This window comes from Thalia democratica, chromosome 6 (assembly GCF_965202585.1).
Source record: "Thalia democratica chromosome 6, ktThaDemo2.hap1.1, whole genome shotgun sequence".
In the NCBI taxonomy this organism is placed as follows: domain Eukaryota; kingdom Metazoa; phylum Chordata; class Thaliacea; order Salpida; family Salpidae; genus Thalia; species Thalia democratica.
The window spans coordinates 46,411,499-46,438,489 of NC_139170.1; the positions used below are offsets into that span (position 1 = coordinate 46,411,499).

General features: G+C 25.9%; 2 protein-coding genes across 5 annotated transcripts in view; one reads left to right on the forward strand and one right to left on the reverse strand.

Annotated features, from left to right (window-relative positions):
- Window positions 1-7,798: 7,798 nt before the first annotated feature.
- Window positions 7,799-26,991, reverse strand: part of LOC145837715 (protein DOP1A-like) — a 42,420-nt gene continuing 23,227 nt past the window's right edge. For all 4 annotated transcript variants that reach the window (XM_082945139.1, XM_082945138.1, XM_082945136.1 and 1 more), the window contains exons 29-48: window positions 25,937-26,132; window positions 20,092-20,201; window positions 18,868-19,047; window positions 18,587-18,668; window positions 16,559-16,659; window positions 15,748-15,885; window positions 14,881-14,982; window positions 14,024-14,269; window positions 13,242-13,526; window positions 12,710-12,880; window positions 12,375-12,484; window positions 11,412-11,665; window positions 11,103-11,170; window positions 10,715-10,864; window positions 10,138-10,221; window positions 9,717-9,901; window positions 9,292-9,376; window positions 8,849-9,010; window positions 8,420-8,600; window positions 7,799-8,214 (exon numbers count right to left, since the gene is read on the reverse strand). In XM_082945139.1, coding sequence (XP_082801265.1) covers window positions 8,120-8,214; window positions 8,420-8,600; window positions 8,849-9,010; window positions 9,292-9,376; window positions 9,717-9,901; window positions 10,138-10,221; window positions 10,715-10,864; window positions 11,103-11,170; window positions 11,412-11,665; window positions 12,375-12,484; window positions 12,710-12,880; window positions 13,242-13,526; window positions 14,024-14,269; window positions 14,881-14,982; window positions 15,748-15,885; window positions 16,559-16,659; window positions 18,587-18,668; window positions 18,868-19,047; window positions 20,092-20,201; window positions 25,937-26,132 — 2,985 coding nt within the window. In that variant the 3' untranslated portion in view covers window positions 7,799-8,119. The remainder of the gene's footprint in view (window positions 8,215-8,419; window positions 8,601-8,848; window positions 9,011-9,291; window positions 9,377-9,716; window positions 9,902-10,137; window positions 10,222-10,714; window positions 10,865-11,102; window positions 11,171-11,411; window positions 11,666-12,374; window positions 12,485-12,709; window positions 12,881-13,241; window positions 13,527-14,023; window positions 14,270-14,880; window positions 14,983-15,747; window positions 15,886-16,558; window positions 16,660-18,586; window positions 18,669-18,867; window positions 19,048-20,091; window positions 20,202-25,936; window positions 26,133-26,991) is intronic.
- Window positions 22,631-25,512, forward strand: LOC145837716 (uncharacterized). The gene is made up of 4 exons (XM_082945140.1): window positions 22,631-22,769; window positions 23,805-24,037; window positions 24,879-25,008; window positions 25,357-25,512. The coding sequence occupies exons 1-4, from the start codon at window positions 22,670-22,672 to the stop codon at window positions 25,464-25,466; spliced, it is 573 nt and encodes a 190-aa protein (XP_082801266.1). The 5' UTR covers window positions 22,631-22,669; the 3' UTR covers window positions 25,467-25,512.

The following is a 26,991-nucleotide window of genomic DNA, read 5'->3' on the forward strand; positions in this document are numbered from 1 at the left end:
TATTCGCAGGAATTCTATAACAATCTTTGTAATAAAATCAATTTTGTATTTAACCTCAACTGATAATTTAAGTTTATTAGTATAGGGGTGGGTAACGTACGGCCCGCAAATGAAAATGACCGGCCCGCGAGCAAATTTATAGGACCGCAAAAAGTCAATATTACAAAACTTTGTATCATATTTTTATAAAACAAAAGTGTAAGAATTTGACTTCAACAACATGCTAAAAAATTACTTTATAAATTAATGTGTACTAATAAATACACCATTTTGTCCTAATTTTTTATGTTGTTCTAACTTAGTTGGAATATCTTTTTGTAAAATTACCCCAAGCAAAGTGTTTTTTTTACATACGATATTTTACATACGTACCTTTGTCAATTATAATGTCAATTCTATTTATATACATTGTTTAAACATCTGACATGTCTCAATCTTCATCTTAAGTTGTCAGACTTGAGAAAGTTTTTTGAACTTGAAGGATTTAAAAAAGTGATTATCTGTATCCATAAATTTATATTCCACCCGGATCCGAAATTTTTATTTACTTTAAAATCCGACCAGATCTGTATCTCGACTTAAAATTAGTTTCCAGTCTGATTCGGATCTAAAAAGTCATTATTCGGCTTGATCCGGGTACTGGATCCGATAAATCACTAATTCGAAATGCTCCGGCCCGCAAAAGACTAAATTTTTCCGGATCCGGCCCGTTGCTTGAAAAACGTTGCCCACCCCTATATTAGTACTTAAGAAAAATAAGTAACAACTAAATTAAACATTTATAAAAGTATGTTTATAAATAAAGTCACTTTCATTAGAATATAACTGAGCAGTAATTTATAATTCATAAAAATAAACAGTAAAAATTAAAACAATAAATTAATTAATCACATTTTTTAGTATCCACATTGTACTGTTAAAGTTTGTCTCCTTTTTTAGGTGGACTAATTTTTTCTGCATGCTTAGAATCTAAAAAGGGTCATTTAAAAAAGTAGCTATTTGTGTTTATATGTTTTATGAAGTTAATAAAAAGAAAACCAACAGAGCAATTTTCATATTTGGCGAAGCACTTTTATCATTATTCTAATATTCAAGTTAAGGAGTATCTCTTAATACTTTTTTCTCCAACAAACTATCTATTTAAAGTTAATAAACAGCTTACTGATTTATTGACTCGGTACAACTTGTTTTTCAAAACAAATTTTCTTAAATAAACAATCTTAGTTTTTTATACTGCACACAGGCAAAAAATAAACTAACACTAATAATTATAATTTTACTTAAATAAAAATCTTGTTCTAAAACTTTTGGGCTGTTGTTGTGGCATTGCTATTTTTTCACCCTTATGAGCAATTTTTTGATGTTGCTTTTCCCCTTTTGGTGCCTGAAAAGCAGTACTAAGAAAAAATAAAATAAGCAGCATATTGTTAGTAAAATATCAATAAAAATAATGAATATTGAAACTGATTTTCATTAAAGAAACTTGTAATTAAAGTTTTTTGATTGATAAATACCTTGTTTTGTTCTTTATCCTGTCATAAGGTGTACTGTTTAAAAGTTTTGATATCAACATAAATATAAGGTATAAAAAACTTAGTAGAGAATGATTAAATCTTTTTGTTATTTAACTAACGAAAATGTTTATTTTAAATAATAAACTTGTTATGAATAATAACAGATAAAAGCTCTAACACTTTTAAAATTTTTGAATGCTTTAAAATACATTAAACTATTCTATTATTTAATCATAATATTTTATAATAAAGTTTTAGTTTATTGTCGGTATAAAGTACTTGCTTTACGCAGGTCATATATAATACGACCTGCTTGTTACTTTCTAATAGCTAAATTTAAGACAAGTTTTTTCGTTTAATTTAATACAAGTACAACATAGTTTTACCCCCTCATAAGTTCAACTGTTTGACTATTTTTAGTAAAAATTTCTATAAAGTTTATTTTGGTTAAATATAAAACATTTTGTACGATATATCTAAAGTAAGCTTTCAAGTGTTTCTTTAGCTGTTGATAGTTTTTGTTCATAAAACTTCTATCACTAACATTAAAACACCTAACTGTATTAAGTTCTTTTTTACTTTTAAATATGCTTTGTATTGAAAAAACGAGCACGATAGTAAAAATTAAAACAAGTTTCAAAACATTTAAACCTTAAGACAAAGTGTTTTTTTTTTCAATAGCTGTATAACTCGTTTTATCAATCTAAAAAACATACAATTTTATTCTAGAGCTTAAACATTAACAATCTGGGCAAACTTTCAGGTGTTTTCCCGCTATGGAATATTTCATTCATAAACAAATCGTTGAAAGTTAACGATGAAACTTTTAAATATTTTTATGTACTTTATTTATTCCTACAATTTTAGCCAACAAAAACAAGCTATAAAAAATACTTTTATTACTTACCTGTTAATCAAAGTTTTTACAATCAATAGACCGTATATTTAGAAATATAATGTTTTACAGAAAGGGATTTTTTAAAAGTATCAGTAATTTTTTTTTGTTTAGAGTTATTTATTTTAGTCAAAAGTGCTTTAAAGTTATCTTAAACTTTGTAGACTATGGAATAATCTGTTTATTTTCAAAACAGTATAAATTTTCTATGTTATTATTTGTTTTACTTCTCTTAGTAAAAATGCTAGTTTGTGAAGAATAAAGTTTCTTTTTATGTTCGAAAAAATTCACTCTTACTCTTTCCTCTACAACAGGGATCGACAGGCAGTTGGTGCTCGCGAGCCAAAATTCAAGTTTTCAAAATCATTACGGGCCGCAGTTTTAGTTTTAGTGACATTTAAGCCACACTACAGAAAATAATTGATTTATTCACTTTAATATTTTAAAAGACTTTTAGGTACACATAGAATGCCTATTTAAATTATAAATATCTAATGAAATAAACTTTATATTGACTGTTACTTAAGTATTAATGAACTATGTACTTTCTTAAATACTTAGTAACTTAACTTAATATTTTCTTGATTTTAAATACAACCTAACTCTCTATAAAAACCGAGCTTGAAAAACATTTATGGATCACTTTTTTACAATTTTTATATTACGAACCACTTGTTCATATTTTTAAAATATTTACTTTTGAAAACAGTTTTCGCGTCTTAAATAGTTTGCATTCTTTAAAAAATTCAGTAGTCAGTTAACTAAATAAAATTAATATCTATTTGTATTCTATAAGAGTCAAAACAAATTAATTAACATAGTTAATGCTCGAATACTTTAATAAAATACCTTATTAGTAATTAATTAGTCTTTTACATGGTTGCCACTTAAAAAGCAAAAATATCTGAGCTATCCAAACCAGCCTAAGTTGACTAAAAATTGAAAAAACTAAAGACTTGCTTAAAAAAAACATAAGCTTAAATACCTAACTAAAATACTATCATTATAAAAAAGTACACAATATGTAAGTAGACAAGAAAAAAACTACAGTTAGTAAACTACACTACAGTCATAAAAACTATTCTGAGAGTTCGAAGACTTATTCAAAGTGTTTGAAATAAAAGTTTCACACACATCTGAGTTTTTTTAAAATGTTTTAAACAAGTTTAAGCTAGTCTGAGTTTTTTAAATTTTTAAATTAGCCTGTTTGTTCGGCAGCCCTGTTTAAAATCAAGTTCACAAAATAAATAAATAAATAACGACGTTTATTAACAGTAAATTAAATAGCAAAAAAATGTATAGCAAAAAATTGTATTATAAGTCAGCTTAAATGTACAATAAAGTTTCTTAAATATTTTTAACAAAAGTATAAAAATTTATTAAGACATTAATGAAGTAGCAAAACGTATTTTTAATTTAGCAGTATAGCAATTCTTTATCTGCAATATAATTATTGCATTTAAAAAGAGTAAATGTGAAATATAAGACGAGCTGTAAGAATTAAAATTTAAAAAACGTTAGCTAGGATTTATTACGAGAAACGAAAAAAAACGCTCAATTCAGTTCCGACAAAACACATGATTATTTATAGTAACTACAGACTAATCAAAAAAAATTGTTAGGGCAAGTTATAAAGTAAAAAAAAAAATTACTACAAAGAAGATACCGTTTAGAATTTTATACTTTTTTAAAGAACTTGTATTGGCGTTAGTAAAATATGTTTGTTTATTTCTTCAAAGAGAACAAAAAATCGTATTTAATAAATGTCTGAAAACTATAAAGCCGCATAAACCAAATAAAGACTTTAATCAATCTGTTTAGATGAGACCAATAATACAACAAATATTGCTCATCTGAGAATTTTAAAAAGAGATGTTCTTACTAACTTTGATATTTTAAAAGAAATCTCTAGGTTTAGTTTCAATGCAAAGCACAACAATAGATAAAGACAATTCAAAAGCAACAGTGCAATTCACCAGTATAACGTTTTTGAAAGTACAATTTTTGCTTCTATTTTTAGAACAAAAATAAATTAAACGTAAAAAAACAGTTTTCAACAATAAAGCAATATTAAAATGTTACTGTTAAGCTACTATGAATATGTTTTTTGATAATAATTGCAACACTGAATCACAACACTGATTCTTTTCAGCAACACTAGTTGTTCACACTTATATGTATACAATTAAAATAAATAATTATATAAATTATATTAGCTACAAGACTTAAAAATTAACATATATTATAATTCAAACTAATACTGTGAATTGAACAAAACATACATCATAAATTTAATTTTCACTCTTTAAAGCAAAAAATCCAGCCTGAGTGACCAAAATTTAGCCTGATATTTTAGTATACAAAAAGCAATTCAAGTCAAAAACTAAAAAAATTACGTAATAGGCCTGAGATTTAAAATCTTCAAATAGTCATAATCTGAGTTTCAGGCAAACTTTAGTTGTTTATTTGCTTGAATTTAAACTATTTTGATTAACAATGTACGTACTTAATTAATTTAACATCCTTTAATCAAAATTGTAGTAAATAGATTGTTCCAAAAAACAGCAACTGTGTATATTAGTATGCAATAGATAAAAAATAACTTAATATGCCAAAAAATAGTGTTTAAAAAATAAAAATGTATTTCTAACAAAAACTATTTTAATTTATATAATATGTATATTGTTTTAAATGTGTTTGTACACACTTAGATATTACATGTAAAAAGGTATGTTAGAAAATTATGCATAAACTAAACATAATTTAACTTAAGTATTAAATAAAAAGCAGTTTAAGATATGAGCATCTTTCTACATTAGTGTGCATAAGAACTAGTTCAAAGTACCAAGTAAACTACTAAAAAATCAAAATGTGTCAAAACCAAAACAAAATAAACCTTATTTCTTATTATTGTATTATTTAAATGTTTTTGTGCACACTTAAATACAACATTTAGTAATAAACCATCTATAAAAGCTAAACTTCTGTAAAAAACATTTAAACTAAAAGCTAAACTTTAAAGAAGCGACATTTTAGCTAATTACTGTATAATACTTTAGTACAAAATGGAAAACATTTGCAATTAGATTATTTAGTAAACAGGTATTATATAGCTAACTTATTAAATTCGCGCACTTTTTTTTCAGATAATTACTTGCTGCTGTAATAAAAAAGTTAGTAATAAACTAAGAAAAAAATCCCTGGTGAAATGTTAATCTGTCTTTTCACATTTTCAACCTAAAGCAGTTAAGTCTTTTAATTGCTTAAAATGTTTTACAGGGACTTAAAACGAAACTAATTTAACTAAACCAAATAACTTAAAAAAATAAATTTTAAATATATTTTTACTTAGCGGGCCGAAAAATTTTCTCTCTCGGGCCGCATTTCATTCAAAAAATAAACGTGCTCGCGGGCCGCATTTTTCCGACCCCTGCTCTACAACGATAAACGTTTTTTGAAGTATTTTTCAAAATATTATTTTGTTCAGCTTACTTAAACTTTGTTTTATTAAAACCGAAGCTAAGCTGATTACCGTTTGAGCTTAAATCTAAATCCAGGTTGGAAAAAACTATATCATAGTAATTTAAACATAAATTAAAAACTAAGCTAAAGTAAGGCCATAATTGAACATTAAATGCTTTTATTTAAAAATTCTGTTTTAGCTTATAGATTCGTTTTATTTTATAACTATTTATGAAGTGCATTAAATATTGATTATTTTGAAAATTTTTGGCTTAATTTGCTACTTTTTTTGATTACTTCTATAATTTCAAAAAAACATGCTTATGCAAACTACAATATCTATTATCCGTTTAATGTCGCCAATGAGTTTACATCGGGGAGATTTAGTTTATATTTTATCAATTTAGTGAATTGTCTTTAATTTGAAATTTGTTCTACTTATATAGTGTAAAAGCATTATTTTAAAAAGTATTTATAAACCCTTAAAATTATTATCGAAAAATATATTATTAGAGAGAGAATTATGCTACCACCAACTATAACTTTTCTATTGAAAATTTAAGTTATAGAATTTTGTAATATAACAATGGTTGATTACTTATGTTCCTAGACAGGAAGTTAAAAGATATCCGTGATGTGCGATTCGATATTCAAAAGGTTCTTTGTGCAAGTCCTAAGACCAAACATTCTGAGCATCTTTGTTTTTGATTTTTCAATAGACTAATACCGAAAAGTCTTTCTATACACCAGGTTCTTTGACTAACTTATTTATCGTGTTAAATAAGTTATACAAAGTTTTAGTTTTTATAGTAAACTACTTAACTAAGCTAACAATTTTAAGTAGCACCTGACACAGTTTTAATATTTTTTTAAAACTTTATTATTTAATCTGTTAAAATATTAGTTTACAACTGAAATTGTACCAAAAAAAAAAGAGACTCAATATACAAACAATTAATAAAAACATAATGAATGTAAAACATTTTTTTAGATAGCTGAAACTAAATACACACAAACATTTAAAGCTGAAAGTGAAGTTTAATGAGGCAAATATAATTTATATCTCTGGGTAAATTTCAGATTAGCATAAATTGACATTTTTGTATAGACAACTTCTAAATATAACTTTATGTCTAACCTGTATCTATGAGGCCTTATTGAATAATGTTTTATATTTCTAATCAATGTTTATCAAAACTATAAGAAAAAAAAATTTGATAATATTTTGTAGTTTGATTTTTCTAAACAACGCATTAAGACTTAACATGTAATGCTTTTATGAGAAATTTCTTCAGATGATTTAAACCGGGATTTCCCAAGCTTTGTTTTAAAAGGTTCCCTTGAGAGAACTTAAAAAGCTATGCCCCCCGACAACATTTTTTTTAAATGCGTAAGACCTTTTTTTGCTCTTCATCATCAACTCCAGAATATCTAATGTAAGTTTCAAGCTATGACCTCATTGCCCCCTGTGACCCCTTTACTGCTCATTTCCGATCTATTATTTATCGTTAAACTTAATTACCTTGGTTTAGATTTATTTAAAGTGAATTTTTTATTATTCCATCTAGAAATATCTCAGAGATTGATACTAGCTGTTACTTAAAAACATTCAAAAAAGTTGTCCTCAAAAATCCACTTGGACAAAATAATGGAGAAAAATGAACTCTTTGTGAGTAATTGTATCAGTGATTTTATAATTAAATTAAATCATTCTATGCAAAACTAAGTTTAGAAAATTTAATTTTGAAGAATTAGCTAAAACTTTCAAAACTAGATAAAATATTTTAACTTTAAATAATAGTAAGTTACTTTACCTAATGTACAATGAAAAAAAGTATTTTTTTTTCTAGTTAACATAATTTTGTTACAGTAGTTGTAGAAAAAAAAGGTTTCTTTATTATAGATAAACGAAATAAGGAATCGCGTAACAAAAACAGTTGAAGAAAATTAGTAGCTAAATAAATTATTTAAAGAAAAAAAGCAAAAAAACAATTTATGTTGCACTTTCCGCTAAATCAAAAGTTAATTTAAATATTCAAATAAGATTCTGCATATAAATATCTGATGATTGAAGGAAATGTAACGGGTTAGCAGTAAAATTTTGCCACTCAACAATTGCAAATAAACAAGTACAAATGTATGTCAGATTGTTTTGTGTAACAACTAAATAGAACCGTGTATTTTCAGAGAATTTTTCTTAGTTTTCGTGTACAATGTATTTCATTTTGTGTAGATGCTTTTAGTTGTGTCACGAAGACACGCTTTCAGCGAAGTCTTTTTCTAAGAGCGTTAAAACGTCGCTTAAGTTTTCCATGGAAGCTTTTTTCTTGCTAACAGAATCATCTACAAAAATAAAACTTTAAAAAAGAGTTAAATAAAATTTGAACAAATATTAAATCTAATATACATTCATTTTTATGTACAAGTTTCTTGAGTAGTCTTAAATTTGAAGATAATAGTTTACATTAGTATTAAGTATTTTTTTTAAACTACATAAATTTAATTTAGCAGAATAGGAAGGTTATAAAAACTCCGTATTATCTTAAACCTTTTTTCTTGCTGATGACATTACTTTGAAGTTTGTTGTGTTGATGATATTTGACGACTGTCTTCGGAGACGAAATTGTGTTGAAAAAAGTTTGGAGTTCTAGTATTGACGAAATTGTCCTCATTGCCAGTTGAGGTCGGTTTGGTACAACCTCGTTCAACTGGTACGCACCATAGGGATTCTGCAAAGAAAAATTATAAATTTTTGTAGATAAATAATACTAACTTTTTTGGTTAAAATAATAGTTAATTAAATAATTTGTTAATGTTTTTCACATATTAACAACGTTTCATTGTATCAAAATATGCATGAATAACAAATAAGTTTTACAAAAAACGTTTTATTTTTACTTCAGTAGTCCATTTAGATTTTTTAATGAATAATTAAAACTAAAAAAAAGATTAATTTGAGAACATTAATTTTGATCACTTTTTCGGCGAGTGTGTTTCGAATTCTTTTGCAAAGCGGAGTGAAATTAGGCTTTTGTGACGTGATACTCAGGTGTGTGGAGTTCTTTATGACGTCATTTGCCATACTGTCGTCAAATTCGGTCGATTTGCTTATTTTGCCCACAAACGACCACATGAACAACTGTAAAAATATACTCGAATTATAAACTATTTAAAATTAATGTATGGTTCCTAAATAATAAATTTTCTGGAAGATGTTTGACTCAACTACTTCAAAACTAAAAATTAGTTAGAATGTAATAAAAGTGTTAAAAACTGACAATTCCAGTATTCATATGAACATATAAAATTATAACAAACTTTAAATGAGAAGTTTTGAACTATCTTAATTTTTTTTTAATAATTTAATCAAAAAAGAATAAATATCACTAAACACAACTACAACATAACGTTAAAACAAACTTTAAAATGAGGAATTTGATCAGGTTGTATAACTAGAAGTAGGTCCAACAATTTGCAAACTGACAAGTACAATGCCAGTATGTCCCTTTGTAAATAAAAAATTGTTATTTTACTTGATAAAACAAATAATTTAAACTTTAACTTTATTTCATAATCAAGTCCTTTTTAGTATAATCAGTTGTTATTTTACATTATAAATAAATTAAAAAACTACTTAAATTTATTTAACTATAAAAAAATTGTTTATAAATAGTTCAAAACTTTTAAAAACTTTTAGAAAATTTTTTGACTTAAGAAATACTCTAATTATTAATATTTAAACAATGTAAACTGTAAACAAGTATAAAATAGTTTTCTAATAGTTTACATTAAAAAATACCATCTACAAATTCTAGTACTAATCAAATATAAATTAAATAAATTACTTTTCCTTGTTGTTCTTGCTCGAGTTGCTGGATGACGGCAGTGGGGTGATTATGACGTCATTGTTCAAATGTGACGCGTTGACGATTTTGTTGCGTGTCAGCTTGGCGTTGGAAACTTCCTGACTTTTTATTTTCGGTGTGGGGAGTTTTTCTATTTCAGCTTCTATTCGAACCAGTATTTGATACTGAAATAAAACAAAAATAATAATTTAAGTTTCCAAAAACTATTATATACTTATTTGTAAATAAACATTTATGTTTACGCATATATAACACCGAATTAAAAAAGATTTAATTTTTTTAATTAGTACTTATCAATAGCATTTAACAATTTTACTTATGTTACAATAAAACACCAGTTATTTTTAGTTTTTAAAAACAATATATTTTAATGTTTATTATTATAAACTTTAGAACTTACCAGCTCTGTTAACATAGTTGGCCATAAGGCAGCAAGTGAAGTTGGTAAAATTTTTATAAGAAGAACTCTAAAACATAAGAAAACCTGAAAAACATTACAATATAAATAATGAACTTAATAATTTTTTTATTAGAAGAACTCTAAAACATAAGAAAACCTGAAAAATGTTTTAGTACAAATAATAAACTTGATAATTTTTAACCAGAAGAACTCTTTAACATAATTAAAACCTGGAAGTAAGTAAAGTTGTTTACAAAAAATGTTAAGTAAAAGCGCCACATTGCACTTATAACAGTTAAAACTGTCTTATATGCCAATTCTGTGTCTTAATTTTTTTTTGGTTTTTATCAATGGAATGAAGTTTTACAAAATGTTAGCCTTAAAACATTTAAAATAATTTGAAAAATACAGCATTTAACAAATAGTTTTTACTTAAAATTTATAAAAGCTATCTAAAATATACATAAGATTAAATTTAAAAATTATGACTTATTTACATTTAGCACTACAATTACTTTCGCATTAAAATTTAAAACAACCTAATACATATGAATTTGATGTAAATAATTATTAATACCTGTTGTTGAATATTAGGAACATGTTGTAGTTTCAAACTATCAGCTAATCTTTCTTGTATTTCAGGTAAAGCTGATTTGAACTGGTTCACTTCAGAACTGAACAACACAAATGCCATTCTCTTCAACATCATTGCCCGCAATTCGTGCTCCTTTGTTAAATTATTAGAATTTGGTTAACAAAAGTTGTGATTTGTTACAGGTTTATCTACTGCATGTGTTAGAAAAAATATCTGTTTAAAAGAAATAAAAACTAATGAATTTTTTTAAATTACATATTTTTAATTAGTTAACAACATTAAAAGCTATGTTAAGGAAGAATATTCAGAGTATTTACAAAAATAAATATTTAGAAAAATCTTTTTAATTTTTAAATATGTTGATTTTTACCTGATCTTTGTTAGAAAACAAGTTCAATGAGCTTGGTCCTGTGGTCGATCTTATTACTCCGATGCGACCTGTAGCGGTTGAAAATATTGTTTGTTTATTCAAAAGTGGTTCAACGGATTTTTTTCTTTTTTGTGATACATTAAAACATAAATAAAAAAAGTAAAGTATTAAATAGGAGTAAAATATCGATAAAAAAAAAGTTTGAACTTTTAATTTATTTAAGGACATAATAATGATAATTTTAACTTTTTTAACAGAAACATTATCAAAACTTTAGCAAAAAATCCCTAAAAGTCAAACAATATATACCGATTAAATCCTTGAAAGTTGTGTTGTCGTGGGTCATCAAGTGATCGATAACCACCTTCCATTTTGACACCGGATTATCTGACACTTTCGACACTAGGTGGTGATCTTCCGCCTTGTTATCGAGGGATGCGAAGAAGTTGTTGTGGAAGAACGCGTCCTGAACCTCCTTCTTCCACGCCCTCCTCGTTTGTTGGTACCCGCAAACTGAAGATAGCAGGTTCACTGATGAACTGTATGCTCCGGTGTTTGCCGATCTGTATTAGTAATGACTACATAAAACATTTAAGCTTTTATTATCTGTATACTATTTCAAAAATTAAGATTAACCCTTTATCTGACCAGTTTAAGGGCATATGTCACTTTTTTTTACATGTTGACCTAATTTTCAAGATCTTCAACTTAGCTAACAGTTACTGTTTACCTTTTCTTATGATGAAAATTAATTTTTGGATAAAATGAGACAAAATCGGAGAGTTCAATAGGGCTCTTATGGATGGGCGAAGATTAAAAGGCAAGAATAAATTGGCTTTATTCCTATTAGGACTGACATACAGTTTATATTTATAGGTTAAATATAAGAGACAGTATTGTTTTTGTAGAATAAACGCCCTACCCCCCTTATGCCCTTAACATATTTAAATAGAACTAGTATCAAAAGTATTCATTCAGATTTATACAATGTTCTGTATAAAAAATTTTTTTATATAGTAATTTACGGACCAAATATTATTCAAATATTACAGGTATTAAAGTAAGTTTAAAAAGCTTATAAAACTTATATTATGACGTACGAATAAGATAGAAAAATTTAGTAATAAATTTTAATAGGTGAGCATAAAAAACTTTATAACTTATTAGGTGTCTAATAATTCTAATAAAAACAGTATAATTGAACAATAAATTAGATAAGTTTAAAATCTTAGATATATATATAACAATTAACAAAATATTTTTCAAACAAACTTTGGATTTTTCAGATAAGGTGTGACATTGGAAATAACAGGAGTCAAAATTGGTAATATTTTTTCTTTTTCTTCGCTCGAAAACACAAGATCCAGTAAGTTTGCTAATACCTATAAAAATAAAACAAGTATTAATAAAAACTAACTTTTTGTATGCTAATACTTATTTTAAATTAAAGGCGTTTCGCTGCCCACAAAACATGTAAACTTAATACATTTGTTTCAAAATATAATTCAAGAACAACAGTATATTATACTTTTAATAAAAAACTATCATAAATAAAAGCATTAACATTAATATGCTTTAAAATACTGTTTAATGTTATAAAAACACACCTGTGAAAGCACGGTGATAGCTTGTATACTGAGTTGAAACACTTTCTGTATATTGGGTTGCTGGGTGTTAGGTACTACGGCGTTCAACTTCCTAGTGTGCAACCAACTTCCGTGTTCTAGTGATTGTTCGACCACTACGTTGCAAAATTCCACACATTTCTGACACACTTCCTGCAAATATTGTTTGTAAATTAATACTAAGTTAAACCACACAAGTTTTTGATAAACAATGAATTAGTTTGTAAAAGACTGTAGCTTGATTATAAACTTTTTTTTTACTTCAGTATATGAACTAAAGCTTTTTTTTTACTTGTAAATATTTTGTTAAAACAAATAATGCATTGATTATACGGACTTGCTCATTTAAAATTTAACTTTAAAGACTTATTATATTGATTAAAGATATTTAAAGAAACTCGTTAATATTTTTTATGCGGTTAAAAGTATATGAATAAAAGAAAAACTGACATGCCAACAGATTTGTACGTATAAAGATATTTTACTTAAATTAACACTTAAACTTTAAACAAACTTGCAAATCTTTCTGTTGTTTTTTATCTTCACCCTGACTACCCTCGCTCTGACCATTAACATTGAGCTGGTTCCTCCGCACAACTTCGAACAGCACCAGTAACAAGTAGAAGCAGCATTTCGGCGACTTCGCCCAATGCCGACCACTGGCGGATGAAAATTCTAACGTCGGCGAGCTGTTTTGCAGGTGGTCGCGTATCAGGGACACGATGGTCGGGCGGCATTCCAACAAGGTTGGTCCGGACTGGAGGTGGATGTAACCCAGTGTGAATTGGAGCAGGCTGACCTTAAATGAATGATATACTTAAAGTACTTTATATAAAATCTTGTACGTAAGTTTGCATTCTTATTGTTATAATTTGGAAATTTTCTTGATTAAAAATATTTCTTAATATTCTTAAAAATCACTTTCAAAAAATTAAAAAAATTGTTATGTATTTAAAGTTATGATAAAAATAATAAAGTTTTTACTTAAAATCTTTTTAAAATAAAAGTTGTTTAGTTTGCTGTCTTAAAACATTTATAATATTTCATATCTTAAATATGCTTTTTGTACAATTTATTTTGCATTGCAGTAGAATGAAACTTAGTTTCAAATTACATCTTTGAAGCAGAATTTTATAATAAAAATATTAAATACAAACTTTTAGTAAAACAGGTTTGCTTAAACTTGATTAAGTTTATTTACAAAATAACAGCTTTTAATATACAACCATTATACTTGTAAAATATCGTTAGTTTTAATTAGCACCTTATACAAACCAATATACACAAAATACAAACTTGCAAAGAAGTGTTGGATTGTTGATGTGGTTCGGGTTCCGGTTTGATCGGGGGTTTTTCCAGAACTTTTTTCACCATTTTCACCAGAAAATCGCACCTCAGTGACGTAATAGTGGCCACTAAATTCAGCAGCTCACTCTGACTTTCTCCCATTTCGCCTTGCAACGTTTCCTGCGTTTCTACTGGCTGGCTGCTCGTCATGCTTCGCCACACAACCGCGAAACCGGCCATCAGGTTTTCGCCGTACTAATGAGAAATATTAAATCTAGCTGTTATTTTTATTGTTCGGAAACTTTTATCATTATTTTATAAAAAATCAATTATCATTATTTTAAATCTCAACGTAACTTGAAGTTAACTTGGTATATAAAAATAATTAAAAGGTAAATGATTTGTTTAAACAGTAAATCTTTATTTTTAACTATGTAATCAATACTATGGTTATCTGTCTCGCATTAGTTATATAACAAATAAATATAGTCAAAAAATATATTTTACTACAAAATAATAAATCTAGATGCTATTTCATAGTACCAAAAAAAAACAAATATAGCCATTTCATGATTGTACAAAATATTAAGTTTAGCTGTTAATTTGCATTAGTTTGAATAATTTTTAGCCACTTTAGAAATATAAACCATCAATACTAAGTTTTAATCAAAAAGATGAATTGGGTATACAAAATTAGGTAAATGAGTAGTTTAACAAATATTTAATTGCATCGTCATACTTACTTGTCTTGCATTACAATTATGATTAATAGTGTTACACTTTTAAATCTAACGTTTTTACAAGATCAGTGTAACACTATTAACCATTGGTAGAGATTTTAATTATATCTATTATAAAAGACTAACATTTTGAACAAAGGGATTGAGAATTTGAAGAATATTTTTCGAAACAGTTTGCGAACTGCCCAAAACTGAAGATGAATGAATAAAGCTTTCATCGGAATATTTCTGTATAAATATTATTATTTTGTGAACTTAAAAACAAAGTATTGAACACTAGATTATATAAAATAATCTTTAAAAATACTTTAAAAAATCTCCGTTAGCATTTCAACTAAATCATTTTATAAAGTTTAGCAAGTATAATTTTTATAAGAAAATTTGCAATAACTTATTAAAGTACTAGATTTTTCCATTTTGATTTTCTACTTGATAATATTATTATTTCTCCTTTGGATAAACATTGAGAAAAAATCACTAACGTAAAGTTGTATCAAACAGAACTTTTTGATTATAATTATTTGCAAATACAAAAATTTCACTTACACAATATCCTTCCTAAATCAATAGGTTTGAATATTAGTTAGTATGTTAATACAAAATCAATATATAACAAGATTATTTGAGAACTTTGCTTTACGCTAGACAAGCTTTAATATTAAGCATAAGTGCAAAATATTTTTTATTCAAATTAAGACTCATTTAATTAAAAATTACTGCGCTTTTTAGATCATAATTATCATTTTAAAACTGAGTTTAATTTTATCTAAGAGTATCATCTGTTACAAAATAATTTTTAATCAAGAAGGACAATAATTATATTAAAAAATATATACTTCAATAGGAGTCATTTTGCAATTAAGGTCCTCTTAGATTAAACTCGAATACAAAACATTTATTAAATAACAAATCTCGTTCATATAGTTTTTTTTAACCTTTAATTTGAGAACTGTTATTACTGAATTTAAACAAAAAGTATAAAATAAAGTTTACCATAATTTGTTTGTTTTTAACAATTCTGCTCCAGACAGACGACATAGTAGTAATAATTTTCGGTATTAGTTGCATTATAACTGATTGTATTTGTATGTAGTATGGAGATATCACAAGTTCATCTCCTCCTTTGTAATTCTGCTCAAAATGTTTTACATAACTTGTTGTAGAACTAAAAATTAATTTAGCTGTAGAATAATTTACATTTTACTGAGAGTTTTAGAATAAAAAATATATAACTTATCAATACATGTCATAAAAAATAAGATTATATAAAGTACTAAAAAGTTATTTAAAAATAAATTTAAACTTTGTTTTATGCTCGTAAGCTATAGATACTTTAGAGAAAGTTTATCCAAACTTAAAATTCTAAAACTTTTAAATAAAGCATCTAGTTGTGTTAAAGAATTTGAGAAAGATTAGAACACTGAAATAAAATAAACATACAAAAGAATTTGAGACAATACGCAATTAAGTGAATCACTTTACAGATTACTAGGGTGTGAAATTAGTTTACAAGAAAACATGAAATTATAAACTAAACAAATAATAAACAAATTTAAATCGATTTCCGTAATCTGTTTGTTGCCTAAGCAAAGCTTTATAATACAAAAACAAACAAACACAACTACTTAATTCTAATAAATAAAATCAATTAAAATTATTCATAGGCACGACATTAACTTATTTTCTTAGTCTGTTGTACTATTTTAGTAGTTTATAATAAAAAACGTCGTTAGTTTCAATATTTTGAATTTTATAAACTGTTAAAAAGTATAACATTAAAAATAATAAGTATACGAAAAAAAACCTTACTAGGTTGTCCAAACATATTGAACATATTAAACAAACTGGAACTAGGTGTTGTGCTCTGGCTGGAATTGGAATTCATCGTAAGCGACTTCGTTTTACCTTTGGAATGTTAAACAGTAAATTTAAAACCATGTCGGAATAATTAAATACCTTAAACTTTAAACTTATAAATAGATTTAAACGTTCAAATAAGTGAATAAACAAATAAATTTATTTAAAAACTACAAGGCAATTGTTAAAAACATTAACAACTTTTAAACAATCTGCTTAATTTTTCTTACTATAAAAACACATTTTGGTGTATTTATTTTTTATTCAAATTTGCGAAATAACTTTCGAAAAAGTTTTATGACAATTATGCTAACTTGAATATAATATGTAGTACACAAAAGTATTGACAAAAAAGTTTTCTGCTAAACGGAAAAATTATGTCAGCAGCCAAAAATTAGGTTTTCAATTCTATTTTTATAATTTTCATATATACTATATGCTAAATTAAGTTAGATGTTTGACAAACCTTTCGAAAACAAAATTGTATAAGGTTTTCAGTCAAATATTGAAAAATGTTATACATATTGAACTATTTTTTACACTCGAACAAAATTGAGCATTTTTATTATGAACACCAATTAATTATTATCTTTTTGTAAAGTGACTTATATTACATATTTATAGCAAATCCCTAGTGGGAATTTTAAAAAGGTTTCGGTCACAAAGAAAGCTTTTAGCAAGAGAAAATAACTTGCAAGCACTGTTAAGTGCTAGTAACATTTACATTATGCGACAACATGACAAATTTACGAGATAACTCGAGTTAATTTAAACCTAAAAAAATTTTTAGCTTAAAATGAAATGTTTCGAAGCGTTTTGAATCTTTGATACTATTATTTTACGTTTAAATCGATATTTTTTACAAACCTTTAGCATATCAAAAATATCGGTGTGACTAGTTACAATAGCTTGTTTTTAAATTTTGTTTTATAAGGATTTTTAAGGCTTATACATTAAAAAATTTTACACTAGTCAAAACATGAAAAAACATTTTGATGTTTTAGTAAAAAATAGCATTTGATTCTATAAGTACAGTACACTAATTTATTTTTTAGTTTCTAGATTAATAATATTGCATACAAACTTTTATAAAGCATATTTTTATGCGACTATACCATTATTTTTTACTTTTAATTTTAATCCTTTTATTTTTCTTCGTTCAAAGATTGGATAAAAAATTTCGTTAATAGTTTTGTTTTACAAACATTAGAAATATTTTAATTTAAAACTTATCATGTTAAACAAACTTACTATTTATATTTTTCATTTAAGTAATTGTATTAGACATAGTAAAAAAAAAATTATACAAGAACAGTAATTATGTACTTAAAAATAAAATAAAATACACATAAAACTATCAATCTTATGAACAACGTAAAGCTATAAATTAAAAGTAAAAATAAGTTAGTTTGGGGAAGTATTTTTATTGCGAATGTTATAGTATAACTAATCTTACTTTTTATACAACTTAATGGCATAGCAAAAACACAGAGTTTATTTACAAAACTAAATACATAAATGTATCAAATGTAATTTTAATATAAGTAACTTGGAAAGGTTATTAAACCATTAAAAGTTACTTAACTTAAATTAAATCTTAAAACAAGAAGTTGTTATTTTTTTAATAAACCGAAATTTAATTTATAAAAATGGCATACTTTTAATAATAACACCTAAACAGACTAGTGACTGATTTCAGTTTTTGTATTTTAACAATTTAAACATAAAATTTCCATTATCATTTATCAGTCTATATTGTCAGACGTCTATCTAATTTTGCTTAAAGTTTTACATGTTTTTATTTAATAAGTTCTCATTTTAATATAAGTTTAATAAGTTTGAATAAGATATTAAAAGTTAAAGTCAAGCTCATTTAGACTTTTTATAATTTTTAAGTAATTTTCTAACACAGATAATAAACAGCTTACTATTAAATGAAGGCAGTAGATTGTGAACAAAAATATAAATAACTCACTGTTAAATGAAGGCAGTAGATTGTGAATAAAAATTCTCAATGTTTTCAGGCAAATCATCAGGTAGTCTACTGGCATTTCACCCTGTAAAAAATATTTTTTATGAACAATATTACAAATAGAGTTGAATTGTTTAATTACTAATAACGACAAATGCAAACAATTTTTTTAAATATAAAAAATTTAATACCACCGCTAGACTCACTTCAAAAAAGTATTTCAACACGTCTAAAAGTTTTTATAAAAATAAAAAAGTACAACAGTATTAATTAATAAAACAAACCAGCAAATAACAGTCATCTCGATTATCGGCAGATTCCTCGTAAACCCGGCTGACACGCTCCAGCAGCTCGCAGAGTGACGTCACAATCGGTTTGGCCAAAATGTGGCTTCTGTGACGTAGCGCGCTGAGCGACGACGTCATGAAGTTCATCCACGTGACTTTGACGTCATCGCACTGTTGCTGTGAGAACAAAAATTATTAAACTTGCTTTTTTCAATTTTTCTATTGAATAGTTTGTTTATTTTTTCATACTGATTTTTTAAAGGTGTTTTTTGAATAAAATTTAACATTAATAATATGTTTTTAAAATAGTATTAGTTTATTAAATAGTTTTGTTTTAAACTGATGACACTTCTCTATGTTAAAAACGTAATATTGTTTTGTTCGGATTTTTAGTAGCTTATTTTAAAGATTAAAGTTATAAACTTCAACCTAAGCATCAATAACTAAATACTTTAAGGAGTTAATTTTATTCTGTAATTTAAACTACATGTAGTAAATCTACCTCAATGTACTCTAAAAACTTTTATACGTAAATATTTTTCAAATTAATGGTTGTTTTTTCTCACACATTAAGAAACTAGTTTACGTTTTACAAACTTTTAAAGGAAAACAAAAAACCGAAAACCGGAAAACCTTGCTCATTCTAATTCCCTGCTAAATCTTTTTATACCAGCCAAAATAACTGAGAGGTAAAAAACCCGACGCAATAAAATGAGTCATGATGCAATAAGCACTTTTAAATTCACACAAGAAACAACCAGGCTGGTGGAGACAGGCGCGCAAAATTCATCACCAGGTTAGCAAGAACACGCCGAAAAGTTTATTTGCAATTGTTGGAGTTTACAATGGAAATTAAACGCCTGTCTGTTGCGTCACAATGGACTTCTGAGGCACGAAAATAATAACCAAAAATAACTCGTTTTCAGGTGTGAGTTAAATTGAAGCTGTTCTTGTCAGGTAATGTGTACTAATTAGCTGTCGTAAGTTTACCAGTTTAGATTGAATTTTTATACTAATTTCTTTAAAACTTTAAAATTACTTTTGAGTATGTATATTTTGTATATGTAAAATGCACCAAACTATACTAGCAAGTAGTCATGAAGTTTAAATATATTAAAAAAAATACAACTAACTATGCTAAGCTAAATAAGTGCAGTATATAGTTATAAAGTAAATATATATTGAAGTAATTTAAAAAAATTATATAATTAAACATGAAACCTCATCTGACAGAACATTTATAATGCAAGATGTAAGAAGAGGCTGTTTTGATAAATATTCTTCATTCTTGTATTTTATTTTGCTCAATTTTTTCCACGGTACTGATTTTGCTGTAAATTTAAAATAAGTTCAAATTGTGAAACATTTGAAAACTTAGAAGTTTACGACAAATGAACTTCAATATATTCAGTTCAAAAGCGTTCGAACGAACTTTAAATATTTGACTTCGATTAAACTTACTTTACCTGTTTTGGATTAAACATTTAGCACGACATATAAGTCAACTAAAATGCTATATAACTTTTATATATGGGCATAAAATAGGTTAATGTATTTCTAATGTGTATAATAAATAGTTTTATTGACATTGATAATCGTGAAAATGAAATTAAACAAATATGAAAAACTTAAACTCAAACTTTGTATCATGACTGATATTTTGAGAACTTTTTTACTTTATACATATTGTATTACCATAAGAATAATTTCTTTTACATAAACAAACATTTGGTCTATGAAAACAATAAGTTTTATATGTACTAAAGTTTTCAAAATAAATCAATTTCATGACTTTACGTGTTAACATGGGAAAAACAGTTAATTGTTTAACTAAATGTAGCAACAAAACAAAATTGATTGACACAAGTCTCTTGATTTGAAACGTTTCAAAACAAATTATAATCAACAAATAAAAATGACAAACAAAAATGGAATGTCTGCCAACCAGTAGCTAATTCTGGTAAGAGTCTATTTGAGATGATCCATCTAAATCGGATAATCCAATAAACAATCAACTTATTAAGTCAAATTTCTCACATTATACTTGAGAAGCGACTAAGTTTGAAATTTTTTACTGTATTTTAGTAGTATATCAGAACAAGACTTGATGCAAAATTCATAGAGTTGAAAAATTACAATGATTTATCAAAATTACTGTCGTAAACAAACATAAAAGTAATAAATATTTAACTTTCGAATGAACATATTCACAAAACGAGCTTTTTTGAATTTAAGAATGACAACTAAATTTATCAAAACTGTAAAACTTATAAGTTTTACTTTTTATAAACAAACATTAATAAAATGATGTGATTTTCATATAAAATCTAATAAATAAATCTTTTATTACTACTGGTAAAAATTAAGGAACAAGCTTAACTTAGTTTTGTTTATCAACTATGGTTAGTTAGATAACACTATTGAAAAAAAAAACTGTTTAAACAACTTGTATGTTTTTTAATTACGTAAGTATTAATTGGCATTGAAAACATACAAGTCTACAATACATAAGTACACAAGTCTTACTCAAATATTCGAATTACTGAGAAAAATGAAAATAAGGCAACTTGCCAACTTAACTACAAATAAGCCATTGTAGGTTACTACTTGCGTGCTAAGATTTATTCAAAATTTTCATTATTTAGAAAACTTTAATCTTTGAAACTTTTATTAATAGTGACTTTAATAATCCTGAACTTTTATGTTGCCCTTGCGTGATAAAGTTGGTTTGAAATTTTATTAATTCTTGCTTTTAAACATCTAAACTTTTGTTTGTTAGAAGTAACATTTTGTAAATAATTATCTTTTGTTTAGAAGTCAACTTCTGAAAACCAAAAACAAACTAATTTCAATGATTCTGCTTTTTATCTTGATTTTATGTGAGTGACGCATCTTTTAAAAATAAATCCAATTTAGATGAATTGATTATTTTACATAAAATAACTGAGTCATAGGCTAATGATTTTGCATGTTTTATAAATATCAAACAATAAATCTTTTGACAAAAAGACATTTTATACAATAATATTTTCAAGCAAAATATATAGATTTTTATATTTTCTCTTAATTAAATTCCGTAGTAAACTTTTACTGAGTAAAGTCACGAAATTAGAAAAAACGGAAAATATTTAATGCTGATGAAATTGGAAATAACCAGACTTGAGCTTATTAATTATTAATTCTAATATGTTTACGGCGTCTTATAAGACTGTTGACTTCAACATAATCCCAAACAACGTTTTACCCATTAAAAATTATGAGCTTTGTTTTGAAAACATTTAAAAAAGTTGAAGTTTCAAAAAGGCCATATGTAAAACGTTTTCAAAACAGGAAGATTATAAAATATAAACTTAAAACATAGATAGTTAATACCAAGAAATGAGAAATTTATTATATCCTTAAAATTGTTTAATCAAGTTATATGGTAATTTAATCTATTAAACAAACATAAAAGCTTTTACTTAATGTAACTTACATCAATAGTTATGATCATTATTGAAAACCAACAACAACTCTTATTTTTATATTTTTATGTTAAAACTTATATTTTCAATGCACTTTTAAACGTGTCGAATTAATTTTTAATGCAGTAATTATGGCACACAAAACACTTTTTTATTTTGCATTTTATTTTAACTTTCTCTCAGGGATTCTAGTAAGCTAACAGTGAGATAAAAGAAAAAAAGCGATTCAGTGTAAAAAAAAAATCGCGACTTAAAATCAGGGCAACTGGTAAAAAGTTCAGTTGTAGAAGATACTTAGCAAAATTGTTTTTTCAGTTTTTACTATATAAATAGAAATGAAAATAGAAAATATATTTGTATATTTTTGGTTGATGCTAACGCAAGGATATTCGATTCATTCGAAAACGCCAGCATTTATTATTAAACAAATGAGAGGTAAAATATTAACAACTTTCTTTATTATTTATTGTTTTTAGCTTTTGTAGAACGATTTTTTGTATATTAGTTGTTCATAACATCATAAGCTTTCATTTCTGGTTAATTTTTTATTATTTAAAACTGTTTGTTTTTAAATTATTTCTATACAGCTCAAAAATCTTCCAATACGTTTGGTTAGGATTTTTTTTATGAATTATAACAGTCATTTTTAGCTTTAAATAATTACTTTTATGGCTTTATCATTTTGTAACAAACCAGCTGTGTTTTAAAACAACTTGATTTATTTTGAGAATTGTTTGAAAGATAAACTATAACAATTTGACTTCGTTAATGAGATTTATTACGCTGACAAAAGTTCAAACTACGTATTTCTTACTACTTCTAAAACAAACTTGTATCAATAACTAAAAATATGTTATGAAAAAATCTTGAGGTATACCTTAAGTGTAAATGTTTAGTATTTTGTTGTTTATATATATTTTTTTCTAACTTTTGTTATCAATTTTAAGTATATACGGTACTTAAAATTTATCATGGTTTAATTAAAAATAATAATTTTTAATTTTGTTATACTTTTAAATTTGATTGAAACTTTTTTAATATTGGTCATAGTTAGTTTTTATATATAATATGTACATACATACTTATTAATTTTGAATTTTAATTTTAGTAAAAAAACTGTATTTAGTATACCAATTATAGTTTACTTAATTAATCAGTAAGTTTTACAAAAATAACGACAATGTACCAAAAACATTTAAATACAAAATACATCTTTAAATATGATTAAAAAAACAAAAAAAAACATTGAAAACATCTTTAAATTTAAATAACGCATCTTGGAAGTATAAAGGTATTAGTTTTTGTTGTAATCTTTGAGTCTATTCTTATTACTGTCTTATTTTACTTTGGCTTTAGTACAGTTTTTTTTCAACTAATGCATCACTTTTCTTTATACCAAACCAAAGTTTAATTCTAACGCCATTCGATTCAAGTTAAGGTTCAGACTTAATTCTCTGTTTTTCCCAACAGAGGTCTCAACAAACTGCAAACTGAAGGACATGATGACGAGCTCTCGAAACTGGGGTTTCCCCAACAAAATGACCTGCAGGACGCAGTCGGGGGTGAGAGGCATCGCGATCAGGTGCCAGTTCTCATACTTGTGCCCCATGGACGGACAGGGGAGGTTCAGGTCTTCCAACGTGGTGTGCAACAAGGGGGGCAAATGGTACGGGGAACTACCCGATTGTTCCCATGACAACCTTGTTAGTTGCTTGTTTGTTTATAATGAGAGGCAAATGGTACGGGGAACTACCCAATTGTTCTCATGACATCCTTGTTAGTTGGTTGCTTTTGAAACTTACAAAGTATCAGATATTTATTACTAAAAGTTTGTTCAACCTTATTCACTTTAATTTTCACTGTGTTTTGTTGAAGAAAATCGTAAAATGCTAAAGTTTTATATGAAGTGTCTTGATAAGTTAACGTTTTCACAAATATTTTTCTTAGCTGTCTAATACTTTGTAAGTGTAATTAGTTTAGTAGAAAAATATAATTTAGTAGAAAGTTTAGTATTAAGTTTAGTAGAAAAAATCCAGTAGCTATTTAACTATTTAAGAACAAAATCAAATATATTAATACTCAATTTATTATGAAAATGAAGTTTTGTTAATCTATTTTTCAAAATAATTTATCCAATGCATAATGAAATTTTTTTAAACTTTGTTGCTGGATTAAAAATTATTACTTGTAAAAAAATAATTTTGTAAAAAATATTTTACTTAAAAATAATTTAAAAATGATATTATTTAATTTTTTTTTAACTTTTGCAATTTAAAAAACCGTATTCAAGCCTGATTTAATTCGATATAAGTTTTTCTATTCTATTAAACCATATACACTTTATAATTATTTTAAGCCATAATTTTTATTGTTCATTATTTTATAAGGATGTATAAATAATATCAAACTTTAGTTTTTATCTTAAACAAATTTTGAAAGATTTCAGTTAATAATTAACACTCATATGCTTTTTATTCATTCAATTAAGCCATAGTATGAAGTAATAGAAACTTTGTATTATTAATAAAGTAAATTAATTTAAAGGTGAAATACGTAAACTCAGCAAGAAAAACAGAAGACAAACGGGTCATATCCAGGCCTGTGTTCAGGAAAGTTTGTCAGGCTCAACGGGTTTGTGAGAGGTTTTCTAAATCAACCGGTTGCAGAAATATAAGTCAGTTGTGATTGCATAAACATTTTTGACTTTAACTTTATTCAACCCATGAGTTTTTAAAAAATTCAAGTCATTTTTCGTAAAAGGTATTACTGAAATAAAAATATTTAAATTCTACTTTTCTTTTTTTAATGTGACAGCTTGCTGTTGTTTACCAACATAAAACTTTGACCAGCTTGTTCGCTTATTTTTCAAACAAACTAAAGCTACCACTCCTTAAACTATTTTCCTTTACAAACTCACAAAACTTACAAAAGCGTTTTTCAAAACTTCTTATGGCCATTATTTTAATTCAACCTAAATACTACAGGTGAACTGAAAATATAAACGATTTATTTTTCATTGCAGAATTCAACCCTGCAATATCGAAACTGCAAGCTTGGAGCCTGATGGAATTCAGAAACTTGTGCGAAACTTGCTACAGGAGCTTTTGTTCCGGCTCCGTCAGACTTTTGTGAACGAATTAGATGAACTATGGTCGGATATATTGCATTTTGTGAAATTAACTAATTTAAATTGTTGTGTTGTGAGGTTACTTTGTGTCGTTATTTTGACAATAAACTGCGTTGAACGTACAAACAGTTTGCTTCTTAATTGTTCATTAATAATTTAAAACCTTTATAAAACACAAAAAGAACTTTACAAAATAGATAAATAAATTATAAGTTTGGGTGAACTAAAATTATGTGAACAAAATGTTTATGTTATCTACAAATAAAACTACTAATGATGTGAACGGCATGTAATTTCCGTAAAATTAAAATAAATTGACTTTAATCTGCTAAATTATCGGTCAGAGCCACTTAAAAAGATACATCTAAACATCAACTAGTTTGCAAAAATTTAACATGTTAACTGTTAAAACTTAAGTAAGGTCAAGTGTTATACAAACATTAAAAATATCAAACAAAAAAATAAACACACTAACCAGTAGGAGTGGTTGGAGATGGAATTTGTTTTTTATTCGAAGTGTTTTCATCTTCAATGTGCAGCAGTGTGTTCACAGTGTTGAGCAACAAATGTTGAAAAGTTTTTATTCTCAAGCTGCTACTACCACACCAGTAGTGCAAACTCGATATTATTTCGTTGTTGTTCCCAGTTTCAGTTGTTTTCGATGATTTTTTCTGTTAATATTCGAAATAAATTAATTTAAATTCGTAATTTAAACAGAAACTTAAAAGAGCATTAATAAAATTCATTTGTTAATACTTAAATATTTCTTTTAATTTTAGTAAACTATTTGGTTCTAATCTTAAAATTAAAAACATTTTATATAAAAAATATCAGTTTCAAAAATGCATATAACATAAAGAACAACTTTAAATTTATGATTGTTTTTTCTTAAATCAGTTTTGGTAAAAAAAATTTTGTTCTCGCACATGTAAAATTTATCAACCAATTACCAATTATTTGCTTAGCAAGTAAGAAAATAATTTTTGAAATTTAGGTTAAAAGTGTTTAAATAATTCATAAGAAAACAATAAACATTTATAAAGAAATTTTAAGTTTAAGCATAATGTTTCCACATTTTGTTTTTGACAGGCAACTCGAACAAAAGTTAAAAACAAAATTAGCGTTTGTACGCCTTTCGTATTATAATTTCCAGTTGAAAAATAAATGCAAGTTAAATCATAGGACTAAAACTGTAAACACAAAATACTAGAGCAAATACAAACTAAAGGTCAGTCACTAGAGGATAAAGAATGCAGTGCTGTTGAAATTAACAGGAAGCGAACAGGTTGAATTAAAACTATTTAAAACAAAATAAAATTTAAACTATAAATAAAAACTTTCAGCTTATGTTTTCTTATCATTTTTACTTTTGTGCAAATACATTTCTAGAAACCATGTTTTCAACAGCAGCAGATAGTAATTGCAGAATTACTTAGAAACATAATATAAAATACAAAAACAATTTTTATTTATTAAACAAACATTGTACTATTCAATAGACAACTGAACTGATGTATAAAATAAAATACT